Below are 24,252 nucleotides of genomic sequence, written 5' to 3' on the forward strand. Positions count from 1 at the left end.
GTGGTTCTTGCGAAGCCGATCACTGGCATGTATTTTGGGAATGTCTGAAAATAAAACCATTTTGGGCAGAGATTCACAGAATTCTAACCACTATACTCAATAATAAAATACCATTACAGTTTTTTCACTTATTTTTGGGGAATTGTGATTTCCTGTCCAGACCTGCAGGTAAGTACCTATTTGCCATCTTTACATCTGCTTGTAAAAAAGCACTCACAAGATGTTGGATGCTTCCCGAGCCTCCCACAGTCTCAGCCTGGATAGACATTGTTAATGAGATCTATATAATGGAAGCAATTACCTTTGCTATTCGCCTTAAGAAAAGTAAATTTATTAATCTGTGGGTTAAATGGGTCAGATACATAAAGCCCTTAAAGCCAGACTTTGTAGAAGTATTGAATTAATGATCATGTGGGCCTTGTTTTTTGTTTACTATGTCTTTATCTCATTTGTCCTCTACACTCACGTCCTAGGTAATGTAGATAATCTGTATATTGTGTTATGCAGTTTTTTTTTTTTTTCCTCCCTAATTGTTCAAAATATTTAATTTGTAAACAAAAAAAAGGACAGCAAATGGACAAATATTATTCCTGTTCTCCTCTGTAACTTTCTCTGTTTTTGCTGCCTCAAAATAAAAATAAAGAATTAAAAAAATAAATAAATACATAACAACATAAAATAAAAACATTCTTGCTCATGAGCTATTTTAACTGTTCGCAGTAAGTCACCTGACTCTATTAACTCTATTAAGCCAATTAAATCTGGACTGTCACTACACTTTATATTAGAAATCATGTAATCTACTGAATTTTTGGCAAAAATTTAAAAGAGATGTCTAACAAAAATGGAACCTTAAAGAATATTAACAAACTACGATTTAAAAGATTCCAAAAGATGAACCAGAAAGTTTCATTAAAAGACTTCAATAAAAATACATAAAAACACTATGCAGCAAATGAATGCATTTAAATTAGTGTCTCCATCAGGCTCTGTCTGTTACTGTAAGAAAGACCAGTAGGAGTATTTAAAATGTACATTATCATTAATGTATAAAATGTGCTAAATGCCAAATACTCATTACTACTGAGCCCTACTGGTAACATTCTCATATAAATAAAAAATATTATTATCATTATTATTATTATTATTAATAAGGCAATTTAGTAAGGAGTGGGAATTAATTAAGTTGTGGCTACACGTTAGTTTTATTTATACAGGATGTCACTAGCAGGGCTCTGCAAATGGCTGATTCAGTGAGAAGAGTCTCTCTCTCCCTCTCTCTCTCTCTCTCTCTCTCTCTCTCTTATCTCACTCTCTCTTATATATATATATATATATATATATATATATATATATATATATATATATATATATATATATATATATCATTGTACCTCCCTGGTGTCATAAGACTCATTAGAGTTACAAGGTTCCAGGTGTGAATGGGGGCTGTTAAATTTGGTGTTTTGGGTACAATTCACTCATACTGGCCAATGGATATTCAACATGGCACCTCATGGCAAAGAACTCTCTGAAGATGTGAGAAATAGCTGTTGCTCTCCACAAAGATGGCCTAGGCTATAAGAAGATTGCTAACACCCTGAAACTGAGCTATAGCATGGTGGCCAAGGTCATACAGCAGTTTTTCAGGACAGTTTCTACTCAGAACAGGCCTCGCCAGGGTCGAGCAAAGAAGTTGAGTCCACATGTTCAGCATATCCAGAGGTTGGCTTCAAAAAATAGACTCATGTGTATTGTTAGCATTGCTACAGAGGTTGAAGAAGTGGGAGGTCAGCCTGTCAGTGCTCAGACCATGCGCCGCACAATGCATTAACTTGATCTGCATGGCTGTTGTCCTACAAGGAAGCCTCTTCTAAAGCTGATGCACAAGAAAGCCGTAAACAGTTTGCTGAAGACAAGCAGTTCAAAAATATGGAATACTGGAACCATGTCCTGTGGTCTGATGAGACAAAGATAAATTTGTTTGGCTCAGATGGTGTCCAGCATGTGTGGTGGTGCCCTGGTGAGGAGTACCAAGACAACAGTCTCTTGCTTACAGTCAAGCATGCTGGTGGTAGAATCATGGTCTGGAGCTGCATGAGTGCTGCCAGTACTGGGGAGCTGTGGTTCATTGAGGAAAACATGAACTCCAGCATGTACTGTGACATTCTGAAGCAGAGCATGAGCCTCTCCTTTCAGAAATTGCACCGCATTGCAGTTTTACAACTCAATAACAACCACAAACACACCTCCAAGATGACAACTGCCTTGCTAAAGGTAAAGGTGATGGACTGGCCAAGTATGTCTCCAGACCTAAACCCAATTGAGTACTTGTGGGGCATCCTCAAGTGGAAGGAGGAGGAGTGCAAGGTGTCTAACATGGAGGAGTGGAAGAGGTTTCCAGTAGCAACCTGTGCAGCTCTGGTAGTTAAGGCAGTGTTAATGTTGTCCCATGAAAAGATATAAAATATTTGCAGAAATGTGAGGGGTATGCTCACTTTTGTGAGATACTGTGTGTGTGTGTATTAGGGCTGTTGAAGTTAACGGGATAATAATGCATTAATGCAATCTCTATTTAACACAATTTAAAATAATAGTACCGTTAACGCAAATTCTATTTGGCCCTGTGAGTCATCCGTAGTTCATGTTGAGGCTTGTCCGTGCGCAGCATCTCTCATTAAGAGTAGAGGTGAGTAGCCACATTTACATGCTGTTTACAATGCTGTAGCACTGTGGTATGACACTACATGTCTTACAAGTCCAACTTTGTGTAATTTGTTTTTGTTTGCGCAGTACTGTGAAGACCTACAGGGTGTGACTGAATACAACTTCAGCACAATTGAAGTTTTATTTAGCTTTTATTTTCTTTTGTTACACATATCTGAACTGAGATACAGTAGTATGTGACTACATGTCTTATATTTGAGACTACAGCTCCCTAATCTATTACAAATCCAATTTTGTGTTTTGTAGGTTCAGTATTACTGCCTAGTATGTGAGTGAATAAGTTTTCTCTTTTCCCAGCAGCTTTTAACATAAGTACATTTAGCATAAAATGTGTTCACCATTTTAATTGTAACATTTCACTTAAAAATCCTTATTTTCTATATTTACCCAGATTTTAAAAAATGTGATTAATCGTGATTAACTATATGAAATTCTGAGATTAATTGCCATTAAATTTTTAAATCATTTGACAGCCCTAATGTTAAATTCAGCAAATGAACAGTAATTGTGCATTAAAAGCTGCAGAAGTATATTCTCTGTAGAGGATGTAAGCTATTTTCACTTAGAAAATCAATTTTACTAGTGGTGCCTTAATGTTTGCATACGGCTATATATCCACTGTGTTCTGCTGTACAGCTGTCCCATAGTGAAGCTCAAATGTGTAAACTGTAACCACTGCCTGATGGCTAATGGGTTCTGGAAACTTGGAGTTTCCCCTCTCAAGTTCTCTCAGGCCACCCTGTTTACTGCCTGTGGACTCAACAAAAGCCATGATTATCTTTAACATTACAGCATGACTCCTCTTCCTCTGCTTAATTATATCAGCTGAAACAGTAAGGCATGCCCTACTGCTCCTGCATCTTCACAACACCTCATTACTCTTTCGGAAGAAATGCATTCGAGTATGAAGAACCTTTTACTTCAGCTGAAAGCTCTTGTGCTCTAGCTCCCAATGATGCTTAAAGAATAAGGATTTCCCAGAAAGGAAAATTTTTGGTTTTGAGATAAATACATCCATTTTTTTGAGCACTCAAACATGACAAATGTCTTTTACACCGTATGAACATTACACCGAAAATGGTCCAAATACACTTAATTACTAATACTTAAGTAATGAAATTCTGTCACTCATTTAACCTTTTAAGGCAAATGTAAAAACCTGCCAATATCTGCTGTTTACTCTGTTCTTCCCTTTTAATAATGTAATTTCTCAATGCTGTTGCTGCATTTGTTTGATAAGTACATGATACTGATGAACAAAGCCAAAGGTTCACAGCTTTGTACCGCATGCGTAGGACTATACAAGTCACAGAAAAGTCACGTTTTGCTACTCTGATTAAACCAAAAATGCTTAGCACCGATACTGATCTGAATAAACTTGCAATCACTTGGGAAAAATGTAGTGCACCCAACAACAAGGGATGCTTCCTGCTTCTTTTACACAGTGATGGGGAACACAGTAGAGCACAGAAAGTTCCAATTCTACATCCTCACTAATTTGACCTTACTCAACATGGATCCTTTTTGCTGCAGATTTGAAAGAGTTAAAATGTTACGAGTGAATGAGTTAAAAAAACCCTAGATGTGTCAGACAGACATTAAGTTGAAAAACACTAGAGTATTCCTTTAAGGGTATATTAACTTAAAGGGCTCGTAATCTGTTTTTCTTGTTTTTATTTTTTTGCTGGATGTCCACAACATGTGTGTGGTTTTATGTCCCAAATCCATGTACAATACATTTTTAAAAGACAAATTTCAAAGCTCTCTTCATCCTTTAGAATAAAACAGGCTGTCTTTCTACTGTGCCTTTAAAACTGGCCTATGTAAACAACCTCTATTGTGATTGGTTGCCTTGTTATCAAGCCTAATTCAAAAGCAATCCAGGCCGACTCCTTATCTCTTCAGCATGAACGGGCAGAGGTAAACTGCTTTTCGCTGATATATGTAAACTATTTCAAAGGCAATGAATTCAATGAACAAGGCAATGAATTCAAACCAAGCTGTATTTGCATCTCATTGTCCATATATAGACTGTATAGGGTTTCAATGTAATGAAATCAAACTCTTTTCAATTAAAGAAACAAGGAAACAAGGAAAACATTCTGTATTGGTTTTGATACCAGAAAACAGTAAATGGCATCATGACATCTCTAGTTAATATGCAATTGAGAAGGAAAAAAGCATTTTTCAACCTAAACTTTAATGAGAGTCAGCACCTGCCCATTAAATTCTAGTTTTTATTGTATTTAAAGTCAAAGAATTTTCCGTACATGGAAATTATGAATCAACTTAATCAATACGAGACAAAGTACACAGATCATGTACTTGAGTTAAAGTAGAGACACCCAAGGTAAAATATTACTCCAGTAAAGGTAGATGTCCTCCATTTAGAAATCCACTTGAGTAAAAGCACAAAAGTTTGCCTTCAAAAGTTTGCCTTCAAATGTACTTAAGTATCAAAAGTAAAAGTACTAAAAGATTAATTATGACTCTAATGTCCTATTACCATTTTTGTAAAAAGACTTGTGCTTCATTAACTCATTAGCTGAAAATACTCTAGTTTCACTCTTGGTAAACCAATATTTTAATAGAATGTCATTAATTAGTCTGATGCTGATATCTATTGAAATTATCATAAGATTTATTTGCATCTCACTTACTTTACACCAAGTTAGGTTAGTTCCATTATTTAGGTTTTAAATTTTTTTAATTTTACGCTGGTTCACTGACATGGGTCAGTGTGTCCAAAAGGTCAAAACAAGCTCAAAACAGTGCGCACTGTACCCTGATTGGTGTTCTTGCTTCACTCTTCTTTCATTTTCACATTATGTTTTTATGCACAACACATAAGCCAAAAGGAACGACAGATTTCGCAAAATGTAGTGGAGTAAAAAGTATGATATTTGACACTGAAATGTAGTGGAGTGAAAATAAAAAGTCACCCAAAATGGAAATACTTAAGTAAAGTACACATATACGAAAAAAAAAAAAAAATTTAAGTACAGTAACTAATTCCTTTTAATAGTTACTGTCCACAACTGTTGGTAATTACCCATATGTTAGAGATAAAGCAGATATAGTGGACACAAGAATATTACTTTAAAACCACATTAAGGATAAACCCTTTTCCTTCCATTTTAAAGATATGAGGCTGAGTTACGATAAGAGGGTGCAGGACAACCAAAAAGTATGTGGATAGTAGATGGCTAAAGGTAGGTTGGAGCAACAGGAGCTTATGCTTTCTCTGCTTGAGGAATTAGAGGGCTGTCAGTCTGCTGGTGCTCTGAGGCATGCTGTATCACTAGGAGCCTCCCAGGGGGGACTGAGTGCAAATCAAACAGGCAGGATAAAGATAAATCAGCCTGTGGCCCACTAGCTATAAATAACCCAGTAAAAATCTCCCACTAGAACACACAGCACTTCACACCAACCACTTAGACAGCCACAAAAGCACACACACAGGAGAGCAGCATGTGTGTGTGCACATACACTTACATACATATGTATCTGCGAAAGTGTATTTGGATTTGTTTGAGGGTACGTGTTACTGTTAGGCTTCATTAGCTTGGAACTGTTTCTGCTGTCAAATGATCTCTTCCCTCATTTGTATGTAAACTACCTCATCATGTTGCTCTCCCTCTGTGACTGTCACACACAGTTTCTCCCGCTCTCTTCCTTTCTGTCTCTCCCTCTCTCATCTCCCTGCTCTGTTTATCTCTCTCTTCTTGCCTCTGTGGTTCCTCAAAACCTTTCCCACTTTGTACTTTCCCTCAGTTTCTCATTATGGCAGTGAGGTCAAACACATGGACAACAAGAGCAAAGCTGGAGGTGCCTGAATTATGTCAACACTTTAAAGGGCCGATATTGTGGAAAACTATATTTTCATCAATTCTTTTTTAAATAGAAGACTTTTATGTATCAGATAAACAACTTTGGTTTTCAATGATACCATTTGCTCTTTATACAGTACATACATTGAAACCTAGCATCAAATACAGCCCTTCTGAATTCACTGTTTTTGTGTTGTCACAAAACTGTACATATTTACATATATCAACCTATTCAGCCTACAGCAGTTTAGCCCTTTCTGTTCATACTGAAGTAATAAGGAGTGTTTTAGCCAATCAGAACCGAGCTAATTTACATTAGTCAAAGGTGCAGTAACAAAACAGCCTGTTCAATTTTAAGTGATTAAGAGGACAAAAATGCTTATGTATAAATGAATCGTGACTGTTTTTGGTACATCAAACCACACATTATGAGTGGATATCCAGGGAAAATTATAAAATGAAAGGATATTTGCACTGTGAAGCTAAGAACTATTATTTTTGTTCTTTGCTTTACTATTCATGCAACCTCTAAGTCTTTAAAACATGCTGTATTACCCCAAAACATCTAAAAGACCCCTTGTAGCTGGAGACATAAAGATCACTACAGCAACAATACAATAATTCCCCCCTTATGCAGCATTTCATTTCCCTCATTGCTCTCTCCTTTCACCTGCTGACCTACTCTATCCCTTCCTCATCTCCTCTCTCTGTCTCACTAACTGATTCTCTCTGGCTCTTTCTGTTCTCCTTTCTTGACTCCCCTCCCCTGAGCCATATTCTTTGCTCTATGTTCATGGTAATGCCAGCGAACGCCTGTTGAGAGCATGTTTGAGAGCCGTGCTTCAAAAGCCAGTTTTCATCCTGCTGTCTCTCTGGGCTCTCTCATCCATCTCCTTATATTTTAGCCTTTGATCTTTTTATAGCCGGAGCTTCCTGCCTCACACATCAGTCCAGGTCCGTTTCAACGCTATTGCTTACCCTGAATGTACACAGGTACAAGTGAGTGGTAACATGATGCAATACTCTGCTCAGTCAGCAAAAGCAGGCGCAACAAACAGGAAATGTTTATGTATGGAAAAATCTCTGTGATTTCCCCGACACCAAAACATATATAAACAGCAGGAAAACAATAGCAAACAAATGTTTGAGCGCATACTATGGCTACGACAAAATAAACTGGACCACTCATTTATGACTTGGCTGAGATACTTCAGCTCCACTTCTCTTGAGGAGTATTACATTAATAGATGGACAGCAGCCACTTGGCTGAGTGGTCATAGCAAACCAACACACTCACCTCCAGTACTCGTCCGCTGATATATCTGTTGCAGGTTTCACATTTTATTCCAAACTGGGCATGGTAGTCTGATTCACAGTAAGGAATACCATCTCTGAAGAACAAGCAATAAACACACAGAATCATTTTTCATACAAAAAGCAGACGCAGTGACATTCTTCAAAGACATCACAAGATCAATAGTTATTCAGTGAGTTTTTAGTCAGTTACGGCTGGGAGGTACACTATATTGCCAAAGTATTCACTTACACATCCAAATGATTGAATTCACATGTTCTAATCACTTCCATGGTCACAAGTGTATGAAACCAAGCACCTAGGCATGCAGACTGCTTCTACAAACATTTGTGAAAGAATGGGTCGCTCTCAGGAGCTGACTTCACTGAATTCCAGCATGGTACCGTGATAGGACGCCACCTGTGCAACAAGTCCAGTCGTGAAATTTCCTCACTACTAAATATTCCAGTCAACTGTCAGTGGTAAGCGATTGGTACCGACAGCAACTCAGGCCCAAAGTGGTAGGCCATCTAAAATGACAAAGCGAGGTTGGCAGATGCTGAAGCGCATAGTGAGCAGAGGTTGCCAACTTTCTGCAGAGTTGATTGCTACAAACCTCTGTTGGAAATTGTTTTATTTTGATGTACTTTCTAGTTTTCTGTTTTTTTTTCCCTTTGCTTTAATTGTTATTTATTGTTTGAGGTGTTATTTAGGGTTTGAGAAGCCACCTCCATTTCTATTCTCTTGGTTTGAACAATTACACCAAATTACCAGCACCCCCTAAAGAGGATGTCCTGGGGCAGAATACATTAAGGTATTTATGACAGGATTCAAATGTCCCACTCACTTCTGTATGACTCTGTTGGGTGTGGGGGGTCAGTTGCATAGCAGGTGTCTGAGCTGCTGTTCAGATTGGGTTGAGACTATGGCAGGTATACAGAGCGCTCTCTTTTTAATAAAACCAACATTATTTCTGAAAACCCTGGTCTCCTGAATCTCTTCCATGGCAAGACCAAAGATTTACAACACGTCCAAACTTCATGTGGCCTTCAGATTAGCTGAAGAACAGTGTGTAGAGAGCTTCATGGAATGGGTTTCCATGGCTGAGCAGCTGCATCCAAGCCTTACATCACCAAGCGCCATGCAAAGCGTTGAATGCAGTGGAGTAAAGCGCCGCCACTGGACTGGAGGAGTGGAGATGTGTTCTCTTGAGTGATGAATCACACTTCTCCATCTAGCAATCTGATGGATGAGTCTGGGTTTGGCCGTTGGCAGGAGAACAGTACTTGTCTGACTGCATTGTGCCAAGTGTAAAGTTTGGTGTGGGGTTGTTTTTCAGGAGTTGGGCTCGGACCCTTAGTTCCAGTGAAAGGAACTTTTAATGCTTCAGCAGACCAAGAGATTTTGGACAATTTAATTCTCCCAACTTTGTGGGAACAGTTTGGGGATGACCCCTTCCTGATCCAACATGACTGTGCACCAGTGCACAAAGCAAGATCCATAAAGATCCAAGATCCATGGTCTGCACAGAGTCCTGACCTCAACCTGAGATAATACCTTTGGGAGGAATTAGAGTGGAGACTGCAAGCCAGATGACCTCAAAAATGCGCTTCTAGAAGAATGGTCAAAAATTCCCATAAACATATGCCTAAACCTTGTGAAAAGCCTTCCCAGAAAAATGGAAACTGTTACAGCTGCAAAGGGTGGGCTGACATCATATTAAACCCTATGGATTAAGGATGGGATCACTCAAGCTCTTATGCATGTGAAATCAGATGAGCGAATTCTTTTGGCAATACCGTGTATGCTGGTATAATAATGATACAGCAGCAGTGTTTTGCCTACCATTAAGCGCCACCTAGCTCAGATGAGATTCAGACATTAGGATGTAACTTCAGACTAACGTTTGCTTAACAGCATTCAGTTTTTATGTGATATGTGCTCATGTTTTGGCCAAAATAAAACTCTCAGCCCATTTTTACATGTAAAGACACATTAATTAACTAATAAAGCCTTACATGGCTTAGCGCTGATTTATTTATTTAAGGTTCTTAATCTTTACACCCCTGTTTGCACTCTCAGGTCTTCTAACAATGGGCCCTAAATTCACACTGGTCACTGTTTATGGCCTTATGTAAGCTTATTTCAATCTTTCCATCTCTGCTCTTCACCTGATGTTATACATTTTTTGGTTCACAAGGCAACACTGGGTCAGTAAAATGTACCTCATGAACTGAAATTATTATTATTATTTTTATTATTAAATTTAGATCCAAGGTACAGCACATATCTGATCATAGATCAGTGTGTGACAGAGATGAGCTGTAGCTAGAAAAATCTAGCTCTTCAAGCATTATCTAGAGTTGGCCTAACTGCACCTCTTCAAAATAAATGTAACACAGAACTCAGAGAATTCACATGTATATTTATTCAATGTATATTAAAAATTATTCTGCATGATCATACTTTCCCAGCCCTGCATGCATTTGATGACATGGTTGCATGTGGTTGCTATTAGTTTGTGTCACTGTTATTTGTAACAATGATATGTGTTATTAGTGGTATTGTCTGGATACTGGAAAAATTGAGATATAAACTTCAAGTCATACTTTCCACCTGTATAGAATGATAAGAATAGAAGCCTATCAATATGTTTTTTGGTAGAGATGGCATATCAGTATCGCTGGGTAGTGGTATCATCAGAACATGCTACATCGGATACTGAAGGGAAAAAACAAGCCAAATCTAGCCTGATATAATGTGTTGTTAGCTGTGTGTTGCTTCCTGTGGGGAAGTACAATGTTTGAATAGTTTGAGCATGATATCCTTCATTTAGATGATCAAGTAAAGTGCTTTAGTTAAAAAATGTAAAAAGTTGAATGCATAGGTAGTGGCATCAGCCATCCCTCATGGTTTTAATATCAGTACTGAAAGAGGATTATGCTATCTGTAGTCTTAAGGCATCTTGTGCTAAAGTAACAAGACAAACCAAAACCACAGCCTTGTTTGTAAAATCGGCCTTGGTTTAATGCAAGAATTGTGGCTTTGATTCTTGATACTGCTCTACAGTGCAGTAACACTCAGTAGGGTAGGGTGTAGGCATTATTGGAATAAGGTTAAAAGGGGTTCGGTCTCATATTCTCAAACCCAAATACATTTAACAGGATGGGTCAGATGTCTGTGTGCTCACTTGCTGATGTACTCTCCGGTGAGAACCATTCCGCAGGTCTGGCACTTAAAGCAGCTGACATGCCACTGTTTCTCCAATGCCAGGAGAGACTGGCCCTGCTTGATCTCTTCCTTACAGCCTGCACAGTCTACAAAGAGAATCAGAGCAAGTTCGAGAAAGCAAGAAAGAGGGGGAGAGAGAGTGAGAGTGAGAGTGTGTGTGTGAGAGAGAGAGAGAGAGAGAGAGAGAGAGAGAGAGAGAGAGAGTGAGAGAGTGTGTGTGTGTGTGTGAGAGAGAGAGAGAGAGAGAGATTCATTAGTTGACAATTCTTCCATTGTTGCTTACATCTGTCTGGAAATAAATTTGAAGTTTATGGATGTTTTTCTGTTATGTTGGTAGTGAATCTACAGCTGCATGAACCTTGTGTCAGACTAAGCAATGGAAATAAGCTTGAGTCAAGCTGTGAATTACAGCATTAATCATGAAAACTGACAGACATAAAATCCTGTAGTAGTTATTAACACTTATGCACACATACACATACTATGTGCGTGAGGTGGAAAGAGGTCTGAATCCAGGCTGGCGTTTGATGCATGACTGCAGCAGGCCCTGGTGTACTGAAAGGTCAGTTGATCGTTTGTTTACATACGGGCTGTGTGCAGCTATGTTTAGCTATATTCACCCTGCACAGTGACCTGTTCTAGATTTTTCATAGTAGCCCTCAGTCACTGACATATGTTAAAGGGCTAACATCATGGAAAATTTACATTTCCTCTCATTTTTGAATAAAAGAGTCTGATGTGGTATGTAATCATTGTTAAAGGATCAAAAATTACCACTCATTCCCCAGTATACACAGTCCATATGTAGAAACTAAGCTGCAAATATAGGCTGTTTTTGTCACTGTGCCTTGAAAAATTATATATGAAATTATGTCCTGATGTCACAAAAACCAATGCATTTACATGTATCTCTGTAGAGTAGTTTAGCCCCCTATTTGCACTAAAGTTATAAGGAGTGTTTTTAGTTCAGACTGTTTTTGTATCAAAGACAATACAGGACAGCCAATCAGAAGACAGCACAAATACACATATCAGTATATATCAAGGCACAGTAACAAAAACAGCCTGAGCCATTCTAAGTGATAAAGATAGTCTGGTAGAAGTAATAAAGTTGGGAAAACCCATAAGCACAAAAAATGGACATGCTGATCTTCTTGGCCAAAGAAATGGCCTGAGGCTTAAATTAAAGAAATAAACATGTTAACTGTACTTGCAATATTGGTGAAAAAATTCCCACACATTAAGCTGTATCAAGTATTAAGTATTATAAACTGTATTAAGGGCCTCCCTGCAATCTCCCACTGCCTATACGGCACTGCACCGCTCCCCCATGCTGGACCATGCGGGTGGTGGGCCCACATGGTCTCCCTACATTGCCTCTTCGGGCTGAGCCCGGCCGGGTTACGTGGGCTGCCCAGCCACCAGGTGCTTGCCGAAGAATGCTACCACCACGCCTGGATCCACGGGTAGGTCCAGTGAGCCTCTCCCAGGCAGGGTACACGATTTTCTATGTAAATGGCATGTCCACTCCAGGTAAGGGGAAAGGACCTGCCCCAGATGGAGGAGTTTAAGTATCTTGGGGACTTGTTCACGAGTGATGGGAAGAGGGATCGTGAGATCGGCCGCAGACTGGGACAGGCGGCAGCAGTAATGCGGTTGCTGTACCAGACTGTAGTGGCGAAGAGAGAGCTGAGATGAAAGGTGAAGCTCTCTGTTTATCAGTCGGACTACATCCCGACGCTCACCAATGGTCATGAGCCGTGGGTAATGACCGAAAGAATGAGATCGCGAATACAAGCGGCGGAAATAAGCTTTCTTCGTAGGGTGGCGGGCTACGCTCTATTTGATAGAGTGAGGAGCTCGGTCATCCAGGAGGAGCTCAGAGTAGAGCTGCTACTCCTCCACATTGAGATGAGCCAGCTGAGGTGGTTCGGGCATCTGATCCAGATGCACCCTGAACGTCTCCCAGTGGGGGTGTACCAGGCACGCCTACTGGGACAAGACCCTGGGGTCGTCCTAGGACCCGCTGGAGGGATTACATCTCCAAGTTGGCCTGGGAGCGGCTTGGGGTCCCCGGAAATGAGCTGGAGGAAGTTGCGGGGGACAGGGTCGTCTAGGATTCTCTGCTCTCTCAACTGCTACCGCGACCCTATCTGGACTAGCGGTTAACGATGATGATGATTGTGATGGTGATGATAATAAGCTGTATCTGTAGCATAAAGTGGATTGTACACAATGGAAAATAGAGAAAAGAAAAAAAAAACATCTGTTGACTTAAAGCTGCTTTATAATTGAAGCCACTAGGCTGTTGCTGAATTACCAGTATAGTGATGTGGGTGGTGTTTTCACTGGCTCCTGCGTGATCACACAATTTTAAAAAAATTTAGAAAAGCAAAATTGCTTGAATTGCTTTCTTGGTTTCTGTTAAAGCTAAATAAAAGTTCCTACAACAGCTTTGGTAAGACATCCTCATGTCTGTTTCATCCTAAGACCTGTACTGCTTAAATATAGCAGTTATAGTATTTTGATCTGTCCTTTGGCTTCTATTATGAATTTATAGGGATCAAGTCAGCTAATCTTTTTTTCTAAGCACAGTGAAACACAAATTATTGTCTGTAGTAATTAACCTTATGCTACAGATTCAGAAAATTAGATTAGGTCATTCTTTTAATATTCTTTCTATATTCTCTTAACTTTGTTCATATTACTCACAGCAACTCCCACTTCGCTCTTTAATCATTTCATGAAGGCACTTTCATACAAGACAGTAGACAATAGACTTTCCTCATCTCTCTCTCTCTCTCTCTCTCTCTCTCTCTCTCTCTCTCTCTCTCTCTCTCTCTCTCTCTCTCTCTCTCTCTCTCTCTCTCTCTCTCCACCCACATACTGCTTTCAGAGATGCTCCAGCCCCCTTAGCCCTGAGTTAGCATAAGACATGACACCTGCTATCCTCTCCCCTCAGACATACACAAATGCCATACAAGCACAAACAACAATACAGCCCTCAAGGAAATATCCACAAATTCATAAACTACATTACTGATATATTCATCACAGTGCACTGCACAGACAAACAGACAAAATATGACCTTTTCACTGTTGATTTTTGCAATTTCACCTTGTTGGGGAGTAACCACAAATGATCTACAATAAATAGATAATTAGGATTTTGCCTCTGTTGCTATGGCAATAAACGCCTTGATATGCTGTTTTAGGAGAATATTTCAGAGAGAAAAATACAGAGCAATATACAAGGCACTCTAAACACTAAAATAAAGACAAGAGCAAGTTAGCAGTCAAATTCATACACCTGTCAATCCTCTTCACTGTCTATTAAACACACATACATATACACACACATAGTGACTGAACTCTCTCATATAATGATCAGTTCTCCATTGATCAGAGTGAGCCTCCTCTAAACTGACTGCATGATTTAGAGGAGAGGTGCCTTATCAGGGAGATCTGAGGCTGTGTGAGTGTGTGTCTGAATGTGTATGGTAAATTTATAGAACCCAAAGGATCAGCACATTGTGCAATACATGCAACAATAAATGCAGAATAAACTCCCTGGGACTGTAAATGTCACTTCATTCATAAAACATTCCAATGTTTTGAGGAGGACTTACGACTTGGCCCATGAATCTTGATCGGCTCATTTGAAGAGACAAGCTTGTGAGAGCACTGTTGACAGACACACTCTTTGCCACTGAATGTCACCCTGTCTCCAATAGGAAAGGGTTTTCTACAAAGAGAAGAAAGAGAGAAAATGACTGAGAAAGTAAAGTTCCATCAATAGGTTTACATTAGGCACATACTTCCTTAACAGTATAACTGTCTTGATACTCGTGGTATTGTAGTCCTGGTAATACTCTGGAAACAGCATCAGTTTTAAAAACATCTATTAGGGCACATGCATGTATTTCTATAACTACAGTTTGAAATATCCATGTTATGTTTTTTGATGAGCTCTAATGTGCAATTCATTCGAAATCATACATACCATGGGTGTCAAATGATTAAAATTATTAATAGTGTTTTGTGGGGTTAATTGAGAGTATTCACATTTATTTTATATGTTCGAGTCTCACCCTAAAGATTTTTTTCCATGTAAAAAGCAGTGCATTTTAGCTGTGTGACTGCATTTATTACTTGCAACAGATTCAACATTCATTTTCATTGTGTGAACACAACAGATGAACCTGAACATGAAAATCATATGATGTCCATAAGATGAACATGGTTTCCAGTCCATCACCAACATCCAGTCATAGAACGAGGGGCTGCAAGTTCCAACCAATTAGTGTATAAATCACATGTGCAGTCAGCTGTTTCAATACCTTGCTTGTATCCTCTCCCTCTCATTCTTGTTCATACAGCTTGTGGATTCTTGTTACAGTGGGGCTTTTGAAGAGAACTTATATATATATATATATATATATTTCCTTATATATATATATATATATAAGATTTTTACTTTGATTTGTACATTTGAGGCAGAAAAATGTATCCTGAACTATTTTCACTTAATAGCTCTGATGCTAAAATATGTCAAGGCAAAGTCAAATAATAACTGCATGAAAAAATGAGATGAGCAAGTGAACAGAGCAATTTAATCAAATGAAAAGTCTGCACACACCAGCAGGCAGATGAGAGATAATGTCGAGTTCAGCGGTAGCAGCAAGCCCAGTAGGGTCTCTTTAGGAGCAGAAGCCTGGTCATGTGATTATTGCTGGAGGCCCACTGAGGGTCAGGTGACATTTAACCTAGAATAGTTGAGGCTTTCTATAGCCCTGTTTCTGCATGTGCGGTTGCCTGACCCTCAGTGGGCCTCCAGTATACAGCAGATACAACAGGAATCTCTATTTGCCACATCTGTAGCAACAATAATTTTGCAATGTGTCTCAGAGAACCTGCTGACTCAAAAACACACTTATAATATGTGCCAACAAGTAATAAATTTAGCATATGCACACTAGCTTCTTTTATATCTGTGATTCAAATTATTTTTTGTAGGGTTAGAGTATACAGAAATATGATGAAATTATTGTCTGTGGACTGTATTCTACCAATGTGAAAAATGGAGTATTCTTTGAAGACAGCAGATTGGATCTAAAAATAACCTTGCGCACAGTAGCCCAATGGCCTCCTCACTTGCCCCTTCTAAGTGAGACCAGTTGAAAAACATGTAAGTGCTAATGGCTTGGCAGCATGGCAGCCATTTACTGCTGCTGGTTTTGCTGCTTTTGCTGTCTATGCCTGCCAAAAAACACACACACACACACACACACACACACACACACACACACACACACACACACACACACACACACACACACACACACACACACACACACACACACACACACACACACACACACACACACACTGAGTGTCCCCAGGGTTGGCCTGTACTTGCACAAAAGCCACTGGGTTTATGAGATTTAGCCAAGCGACCAGCAAAAGACGATGTAGCACAGATGTTTAACGGTCTGATTTCAATGCCTTCTTTTTTTCCAATCCACTTCAGCTATCCTTTCTTAGAGCAGTGCATAAGCACCTGTTTGCCTGGGTAATTAAAGAGGCTATAATAATCCAGCACGTCCACCTCCATCTACACAGTAATCAGGCTGACTGGAAGCTTCTTCACTGGAGACAAATCCTATTAGAGGAACCCACTCCTACAGCAAGTCTGCAATTATAAAGCAATCCGTTTACACTCAACCATGACCTGAGCATCACATCAGCTCAGACCTTGAAGCAGGATTACTCTCTTCAGCTCCTTTAAATGAAATGTCCAGTAATGGCCCTGTTCTTCTGCAATTGTCCCTAATTTGAAAAGTCAATTGGCATGCACACACACAGCACAAGATGCCAAAGGCACATAGCACATCTGGAGCCACATGGTAGTGTTAGGCATGACTGCACATTTAAACCATTACCATAACACAAACTTAAGGATGAGCACACGTGCACCAGCACCCCGCATGAACACACATACACTCCTCAGTGGTGAAGCCAGAATTTCATTTTAGGGATTACAGGTTGTGAGGCCAACTAACAAACATTAAAACAGAACCATTGAGAGAGGATGACACACACCAACTAGCCTACTCCATTATAGCTTATTTGTTAAGAAAATGATACACCCAAATGACTGTGATTTTCTTGTAATTTTAATAAAATCATTGTTTTCAATTATTCAAAACCAGTTTGGTTGCAGGTATGTATAAAATCTTTTGGAATTAACATGCTACAACTCTGAAAATTCAGAGTTTTCAACTAATCTGTAGGAAGTGTTAAAAAAATGTAGAAATTTCATGTCTACACACTTCACATAATGCATATTTATCCTCTGGCTTTGACTTCTCAATGCAATTACAACACTCCATTCAGGAGAATTTCTGGTAACACTGTATTTGGACAGTCCACTTTAAATGCTTTGTAGATACTTAATTTACATTCAAGATACATTCACAATTTTCTTTATCTCTAAACCTGGCTTTAATCCAAACCCTAACCATAACCTTAACCCAAAACCTAAATCCAAAACCAAAACCTAAAATCAATCCTCACCCTGGTCTTAGTCCTAACCCTTGTCCAAATCCTAACCCTAACCCCACTGTTCAACAGATTTTCTCAGCAGATTTTGACAAACAATTTGAAGATCTGTAGACACTCTACAGGCGACTGTAGTGGACTAGCCAAATAAAGTGAGATTGAATTTCCTGTTATATGGGTGTTTGAATGCTGGTTGAGCCTTCATTAGTAATATTAGCCTGTTTAAATGTGGTATGTGCTCTCTGTTTTGACAGGGCTTTTTGACCAAAAGCACTGGGCAGTGTGTGGCACTTATTTATTTATTTATTTTAAAGAAAGAAAGAGAAAAACATTTTACATTCACAGGAATACATGCAAAAATATGAATCTCAGTGGTAAACCATGAGTCTCAACAGCTATGTTCTTGATGGCCCAAAACCTACTGTTACAGAGAACATGTCAAAATACCTTCTGGTGTAAAAATACCTTTTTGCTGGTAGTGTATATAACAAGAGTTCATTTTCTTTTGCACAACAGGTGTTACACGTTTATGCATGCACTTGTTTTGGACAGGCGGTTTACATATGTGTGTATGTGTTCCTTAGGTGACCTTTTCATTACCTGCCATGTGAGGCTCCCCTTAGACACATTCTGCAATGTCAGCTTTTTCTTCATTTTAAAAATTTACTCTGTTTTCATTTTTAATGGACACTGACTCTTTCTGTCCACAAATGCCACACTGCTTCAGTCTCTCATAGCCACATACATCAAAAACCTTTATGAAAAATATCCTAACATAGGAGAATGCCAGTGTATTCCAGTGTCTAAAAAAGAGTGGTCTCTTAAAAGCACCAGGACCCAATTTATGCATATTAAAACAAATGCTGGTGTATTAAAAAAACAACACGAGCAGTAGCCATGTCAAAACATCATACTAGGCCTGCAGTAGCGTTTCTGAAGAAGCAGCTTTATTTGGGTCCTCATGGTTCAGAAGCTTACCGCTAGCTAGCCGTCCCGCTGCTTGTTACTGCATGGTCTGGCTGATAAGAGTTTTGTAGGCTACTCCTGCCAGGAACACCCCATTGAGCTCTTTAGTGCCCAGTGGCAACTGCTTCTGTAAAGCAATCCCAGCCCCCTCTTGGCAAATGGATTTTCCTCTCCGAGTACATTCATCAAATGCTAATTTTTCCCTGTTTGCTAATGGGAGGAAGCATAAAGAAGGGGGGGGGGCTATTTAGTGGAACTAATTTCCTGCAGAACTAGGCTGAAAGCATACACTGTAACTACAACAGGAAGATAATAGACCCACATTAACTGGTTCAAAACTGCCAGAGCCCAGGGAGAAGCATTCAGGTTTGTAACATTTCTGAGAACGCATGGAGGAACAGCAAGAGAGAAAGAGAAAATACAGTCACTGAAGGTTATCTGCCAAAGCAAGTCAGCCAAAAAGCCTTGGAAATAGGCTTTGCATATGAAGAGCAGAAGCTATCAATGTAGCTCAATATCCAGTTAGATTAGGTCTGTTTCCCTCCTCTCAAAGGAAATGGCCATTCTGCAAGATGCAATCAGATTTGAGTAATAGTGCTTCAGTGTTTGGCAGGCAGGTAATGGAGCAGACGAGCAAAGACACAGAGTGCTCCCTACAAGGGAATCTCTGAGTGTGCTCCTCATTCTTCTGTCAGAGTGACTGTGGCTCAGAAAGAGAGGAGGTCCATCAGAACACAGCTGTGCTCTACCTTCACCCATCTCTCACAGTGAACAAAATCAAGTCAGATTCAGTCTCTGCCCACTTTTACCTCTCCAGCTTAGCTACTCTTACATCTTCCCCTAAAGGTGTACTCCAGTGTTTCTTGGCCTAAACATTTCTGACCTAAACTGCCTGCCACATTTATAATATAAACAATTATTTTGACACATTTCCCTGTACTTAGTAAAGAACAGAAAACCTGTTTGACTCAAAACACATTTTTCTTAGTATTGAATGCTCAATGAGCATCAGCTAAACTCCATAACATGTAATATGAACCACATTTTTGTAGAAAATGTTCTTCAGTCAAAGGTACTTAAAATTAAGCTGTAAATCTGCATGAATTAATTGTTCAGAGACTAGTTTTCCAGAGCAATGGTAATATGTCAGCAAAGGAATGCTGTGAATGGAGAATGGACATGATCATGACTGACTGCACATGAAAATTGAGGAAAAAGAGAAAATAACCTGAACTGCTTTTTCAGCATGCTGCTCCAGTCTAAAAACTGCATAAAACATCATGAGAACATACGTTTTATTTGGACATTCTGACATGTCTGCCTATCCTAAGCCCTTCAGCACTGTGCAAAAGTCAGAGACCGCCCTTCATTTTACTTCATTAAAATGACCATTAAGCAAAAGTTTAAAAATTTTCAGTGACAGAAAAAAGGTGAAAATTCTTACCAGAATATTTAAAAGAATATTAGCGGAAAAAAATCCAAAACCTCAACAACTAAAAATAGTGCATTTTCCTTAAAGATGAAAGCATTAAATGCTGTCTATGTGATGGTGACTGGGTAGCCTCCCAGTTCTTGTGCAGTTATTAAGAGTTCCATTTTCTCTATTCCTTTTAAAAATTTTGTGAACTCTTCTGTTCTCACTGACAGCATAGCACAAAAGTGACAAACAGAGATAAGCTTGAAAAACGATGATGTCCTCTTCCTGTTCTAGTCCCTCTCTCTTCCTTGTTCTCCACTCCTCATCCTTAAGTGACTTTTTGTGGTGTCTTCTCTTCCTCTTTCCATGCAATCTGATCTTCCTGCTGTTCTCTCCTGCTCCAAGCACAGTCTCTGCTGAGCCAGCATGAGAGTGGGGGGGTCTGTGTGCTTTCAAGAGGATTGTCTCTTAGAAGGAGTGAAGCTATACATTCAGACTCAAAAACAAGTTTGTGTACATGGCTGTGACTTCATGTGTGAGTACAACCCCAATTCCAATGAAGTTGGGACGTTGTGTAAAATATAAATAAAAACTGAATATGACGATTTGCAAATACCTTTTCAACCTATATTCAATTGAATACACTACAAAGACAAGATATTAAATGTTCAAACCGTCAAACTTTATTGTTCTTTGCAAATATTCACTCATTTTGAATTTGATGCCTGTAACATGTTCCAAAGAAGTTGGGACCGGGGCAACAAAAGACTGGGAAAGTTGAGGAATGCTCAAAAAACACCTGTTTGGAACATTCCACAGGTGAACAGGTTAATTGAAACAGGTGAATGTCATGATTGGGTATAAAGGGAGCATCCCTGAAAGGCTCAGTCGTTCACAAGCAAGGATGGGGCGAGGTTCACCACTTTGTGAACAACTGCGTGAGCAAATAGTCCAACAGTTTAAGAACAATGTTTCTCAGTGTGCAATTGCAAGGAATTTAGGGATTTCATCATCTACAGTCCATAATATCATCAAAAGATTCAGAGAATCTGGAGAAATCTCTGCAAGTAAGCGGCAAGGCAGAAAACCAACACTGAATGCCCGTGGCCTTCGATCCCTCAGGCGGCACTGTAATAATAACCGACATCATTCTGTAATGGATATTACCACATGGGCTCAGAAACACTTCAGAAAACCACTGTCAGTGAACACAGTTTGTTGCTCCATCTACAAGTGCAAGTTAAATCTCTGCCATGCAAAGCGAAAGCCATATATCAACAACAACCAGAAACGCCGCCGGCTTCTCTGGGCCCGAGCTCCTCTGAGATGGACTGACGCAAAGTGGAAAAGTGTCCTGTGGTCTGACGAGTCCACATTTCAAATTGCTTTTGGAAATCATGGACGTCATGTCCTCCGGGCCAAAGAGGAAAAGGACTGTCCAGACTTCAGCATATCTGATGGTATGGGGGTGTGTCAGTGCCCATGGCATGGGTAACTTGCACATCTGTGAAGGCACCATTAATGCTGAAAGGTACATACAGGATTTGGAGCAACATATGCTGCCATCCAAGCAATGTCTTTTTCAGGGAAGTCCCTGCTTATTTGAGCAAGACAATGCCAAGCCACATTCTGCACGTGTTACAACAACGTGGCTTCGTAGTAAAAGAGTGCGGGTACTAGACTGGCCTGCCTGCAGTCCAGACCTGTCTCCCATTGAAAATGTGTGGTGCATTATGAAGTGCAAAATACGACAATGGAGACCCCGGACTGTTGAGCAACTGAAGTTGTACATCAAGCAAGAATGGGAAAGAATTCAACAATTAGTGTCCTCAGTTCCCAAATGCTTATTGAGTGTTGCTAAAAGGAGAGGTGATGTAACACAGTGGTAAACACGCCCCTGTCCCAGCATCTTTGGAATGTGTTGCAGGCATCAGATTCAAAATGAGTAAATATTTGCAAAAAACAATAAAGTCAATTGAATATAGGTTGAAAAGGATTTGCAAATCATCGTATTATGTTTTTATTTATGTTTTACACAACATCCCAACTTAATTGGAATTGGGGTTGTATATGAAGGAGAGACAGAGAAAAAGACACTGTAAAGGAGAACAATCCTTTCACTAATCTCACCTAAAAACAGGCATATTTTGTGTTTCTCACACATAACCTGGGACATAACCTTTGACAGAGGAAGACAGCTAAAATGCTGCTAAAAGTAGTTCCTAATACCCTGCCCTAATACACTGCCCAGAAGCAAGAGAGCAACAGAAAGTGGCATGGAAAGCAAGGCTTTGCTTTTTCTTTGCTACTCTGTAGACATGCTCCATCAAATCCTCTAATTTCAAACGTTCCACTGGAAACATTCCTAGAGGACAGAACCCTTTTAACCTCAAACCGAGCAGAACATCAAAACCTACATCGCTTCTGCTTTCAGGCCTTGTTTTGCATTCTGACAAAGCTATCTGATGCACTGCAAGATGTAGAGTATTAACAATAAAGGGCTCAGAGGTCTATGTGTTAATGAGTACCAGACATTATCCTAGAATTCACTGTACAACTGCAGAACTTTGAACAGCTCACTGAACTTTTCCTCTCTTTTAGCCCTTCCTCACTCTTAATGTTCCTTAGGAACACTTTCTCTAATGATTCTTTACCGTCTTTTCTGCAGTACACAGAAGAATCTACTATATGCCCATGATTAATAATGTTTACAGCAGAAATCGGATCCAGTCAAATGATGTTAATGATAGTACTAACAAATCCCTCTAAATACTTCAAATGTGTGAAGTCAAGAAAACATAATTAAACTTAAAATAAATGACATGAAAAATGCTTCTATTCCTCATGAGAAACATGGTGTGGTTCAATTTGTTCTGCTGCATTTTCATTCACGGGTACGAATGACTAGTAGATATCCACTCTTGCATGTTAAAAGGCCATTAAAGGGACTGTTCAATGAAAAATCTATAAACATACCCAGACACAGTAAGTCAGCCAAGACATTTGGTATGCAGAAAATTTACAGAAAATATTCAGCTTTTAAAGAGAAAAAACAAAATTCCACCAATTTGAAAAGTTATTGAATAAATAAATGATTTTGATATAAACAAAGACAACCCAACAGCTATGTCGAAAAAGGTGATAATTGCTGTTTTTGGGAAATGAACAGAGAGATTTAGAGAGGACTAATTTACTGTTAAACAGCTTATAAAGCATGTTGGGAAATTGTGTGAGTGAGAGAGAGAGAGAGAGAGAGAGAGAGAGAGTGAGAGAGAGAGAGAGATTCTTTAAGAATCTCTTGTTGTATATATTTGTGTTGTAAGTATTGTGTCTGGTTTCTGTCATTACGACTGTAAAGAAATCCAAGTCCATAAGTTTTTACAGACAAATTTTAAACCACATCTAACCACTCTGATGGACTCAACCATTGAATTATGCAGAGGTTTTAGAAAAATCATAGGAGTTCCCCTTTAAGATGGTTGCTACTACTGTTTTTAAGTATGCAAGGTACTTTTGACCATTTTTACAATTACCGTATAAAAAAAAACAAAAAAAAACGCATAAGCTAGTCTGTGATTTTACCTAACATTTTGCAGTTTAAGACCAGTGTGGTATGATTTAGGTATGCAGTTTGTCTCCATTAATTGCTAGCTACATTAGCCTCATCGCTCCAGAGCAAAACTAAAGAAGGGACATGTTTTGGCTGATCAACTTCACATGTGTAAGATTTTTTAATTGTGATTTTGTAAAGAAATCTCTCCTTGGCATAAAAACTCACCTGCAGACACTGCAGACAAAGCACTTTGGGTGGTATGCACGGCCCAGCGCTGAGACCACCTCTCCTGTGATAAAATCCCCACAGCTGTCGCACTTCGTACCATACAGCCGCTGGTAGTCTGTCGTGCAGATGTACTCGCCGTTCTTCTGGAAGAATCCCGAACGAGCCAGATCACAGCCACACACTGTGGAGAGAGATGGAGCAGAGCTTCACTATTCAGGACTGTGTAAATTAGGGGTGTCCCAATAAAGATTTTTAATGTTTTTGAGAGCAACAAAAACAACAACTTTATTAATTTATTCTTAGCAGATTAAATTAATTCACTCACATGAACCACACAAGCTTGTGCACTCAACAAAGGGCGCACACTGCAATTTACTGCAATGAAGTTTTATTTATTGGTAATGCTAAAATTAAAAATAGTTTTGTTGTGTGACACACCGGAAAA

The 24,252-nt window shown here is 39.3% G+C and overlaps 1 protein-coding gene across 10 annotated transcripts in view; it reads right to left on the bottom strand.

Annotated features, from left to right (window-relative positions):
• ablim3 (actin binding LIM protein family, member 3) overlaps window positions 1-24,252 on the bottom strand; it is a 108,467-nt gene that overhangs the window by 43,999 nt on the left and 40,216 nt on the right. For all 10 annotated transcript variants that reach the window (XM_017698386.2, XM_037540593.1, XM_037540592.1 and 7 more), the window contains exons 3-6: window positions 23,805-23,988; window positions 14,712-14,827; window positions 11,042-11,168; window positions 7,855-7,948 (exon numbers count right to left, since the gene is read on the bottom strand). In XM_017698386.2, the coding sequence (XP_017553875.1) occupies window positions 7,855-7,948; window positions 11,042-11,168; window positions 14,712-14,827; window positions 23,805-23,988 (521 nt within the window). The remainder of the gene's footprint in view (window positions 1-7,854; window positions 7,949-11,041; window positions 11,169-14,711; window positions 14,828-23,804; window positions 23,989-24,252) is intronic.

Source organism: Pygocentrus nattereri, chromosome 8, assembly GCF_015220715.1.
Source record: "Pygocentrus nattereri isolate fPygNat1 chromosome 8, fPygNat1.pri, whole genome shotgun sequence".
NCBI classification, from domain to species: Eukaryota; Metazoa; Chordata; class Actinopteri; order Characiformes; family Serrasalmidae; genus Pygocentrus; species Pygocentrus nattereri.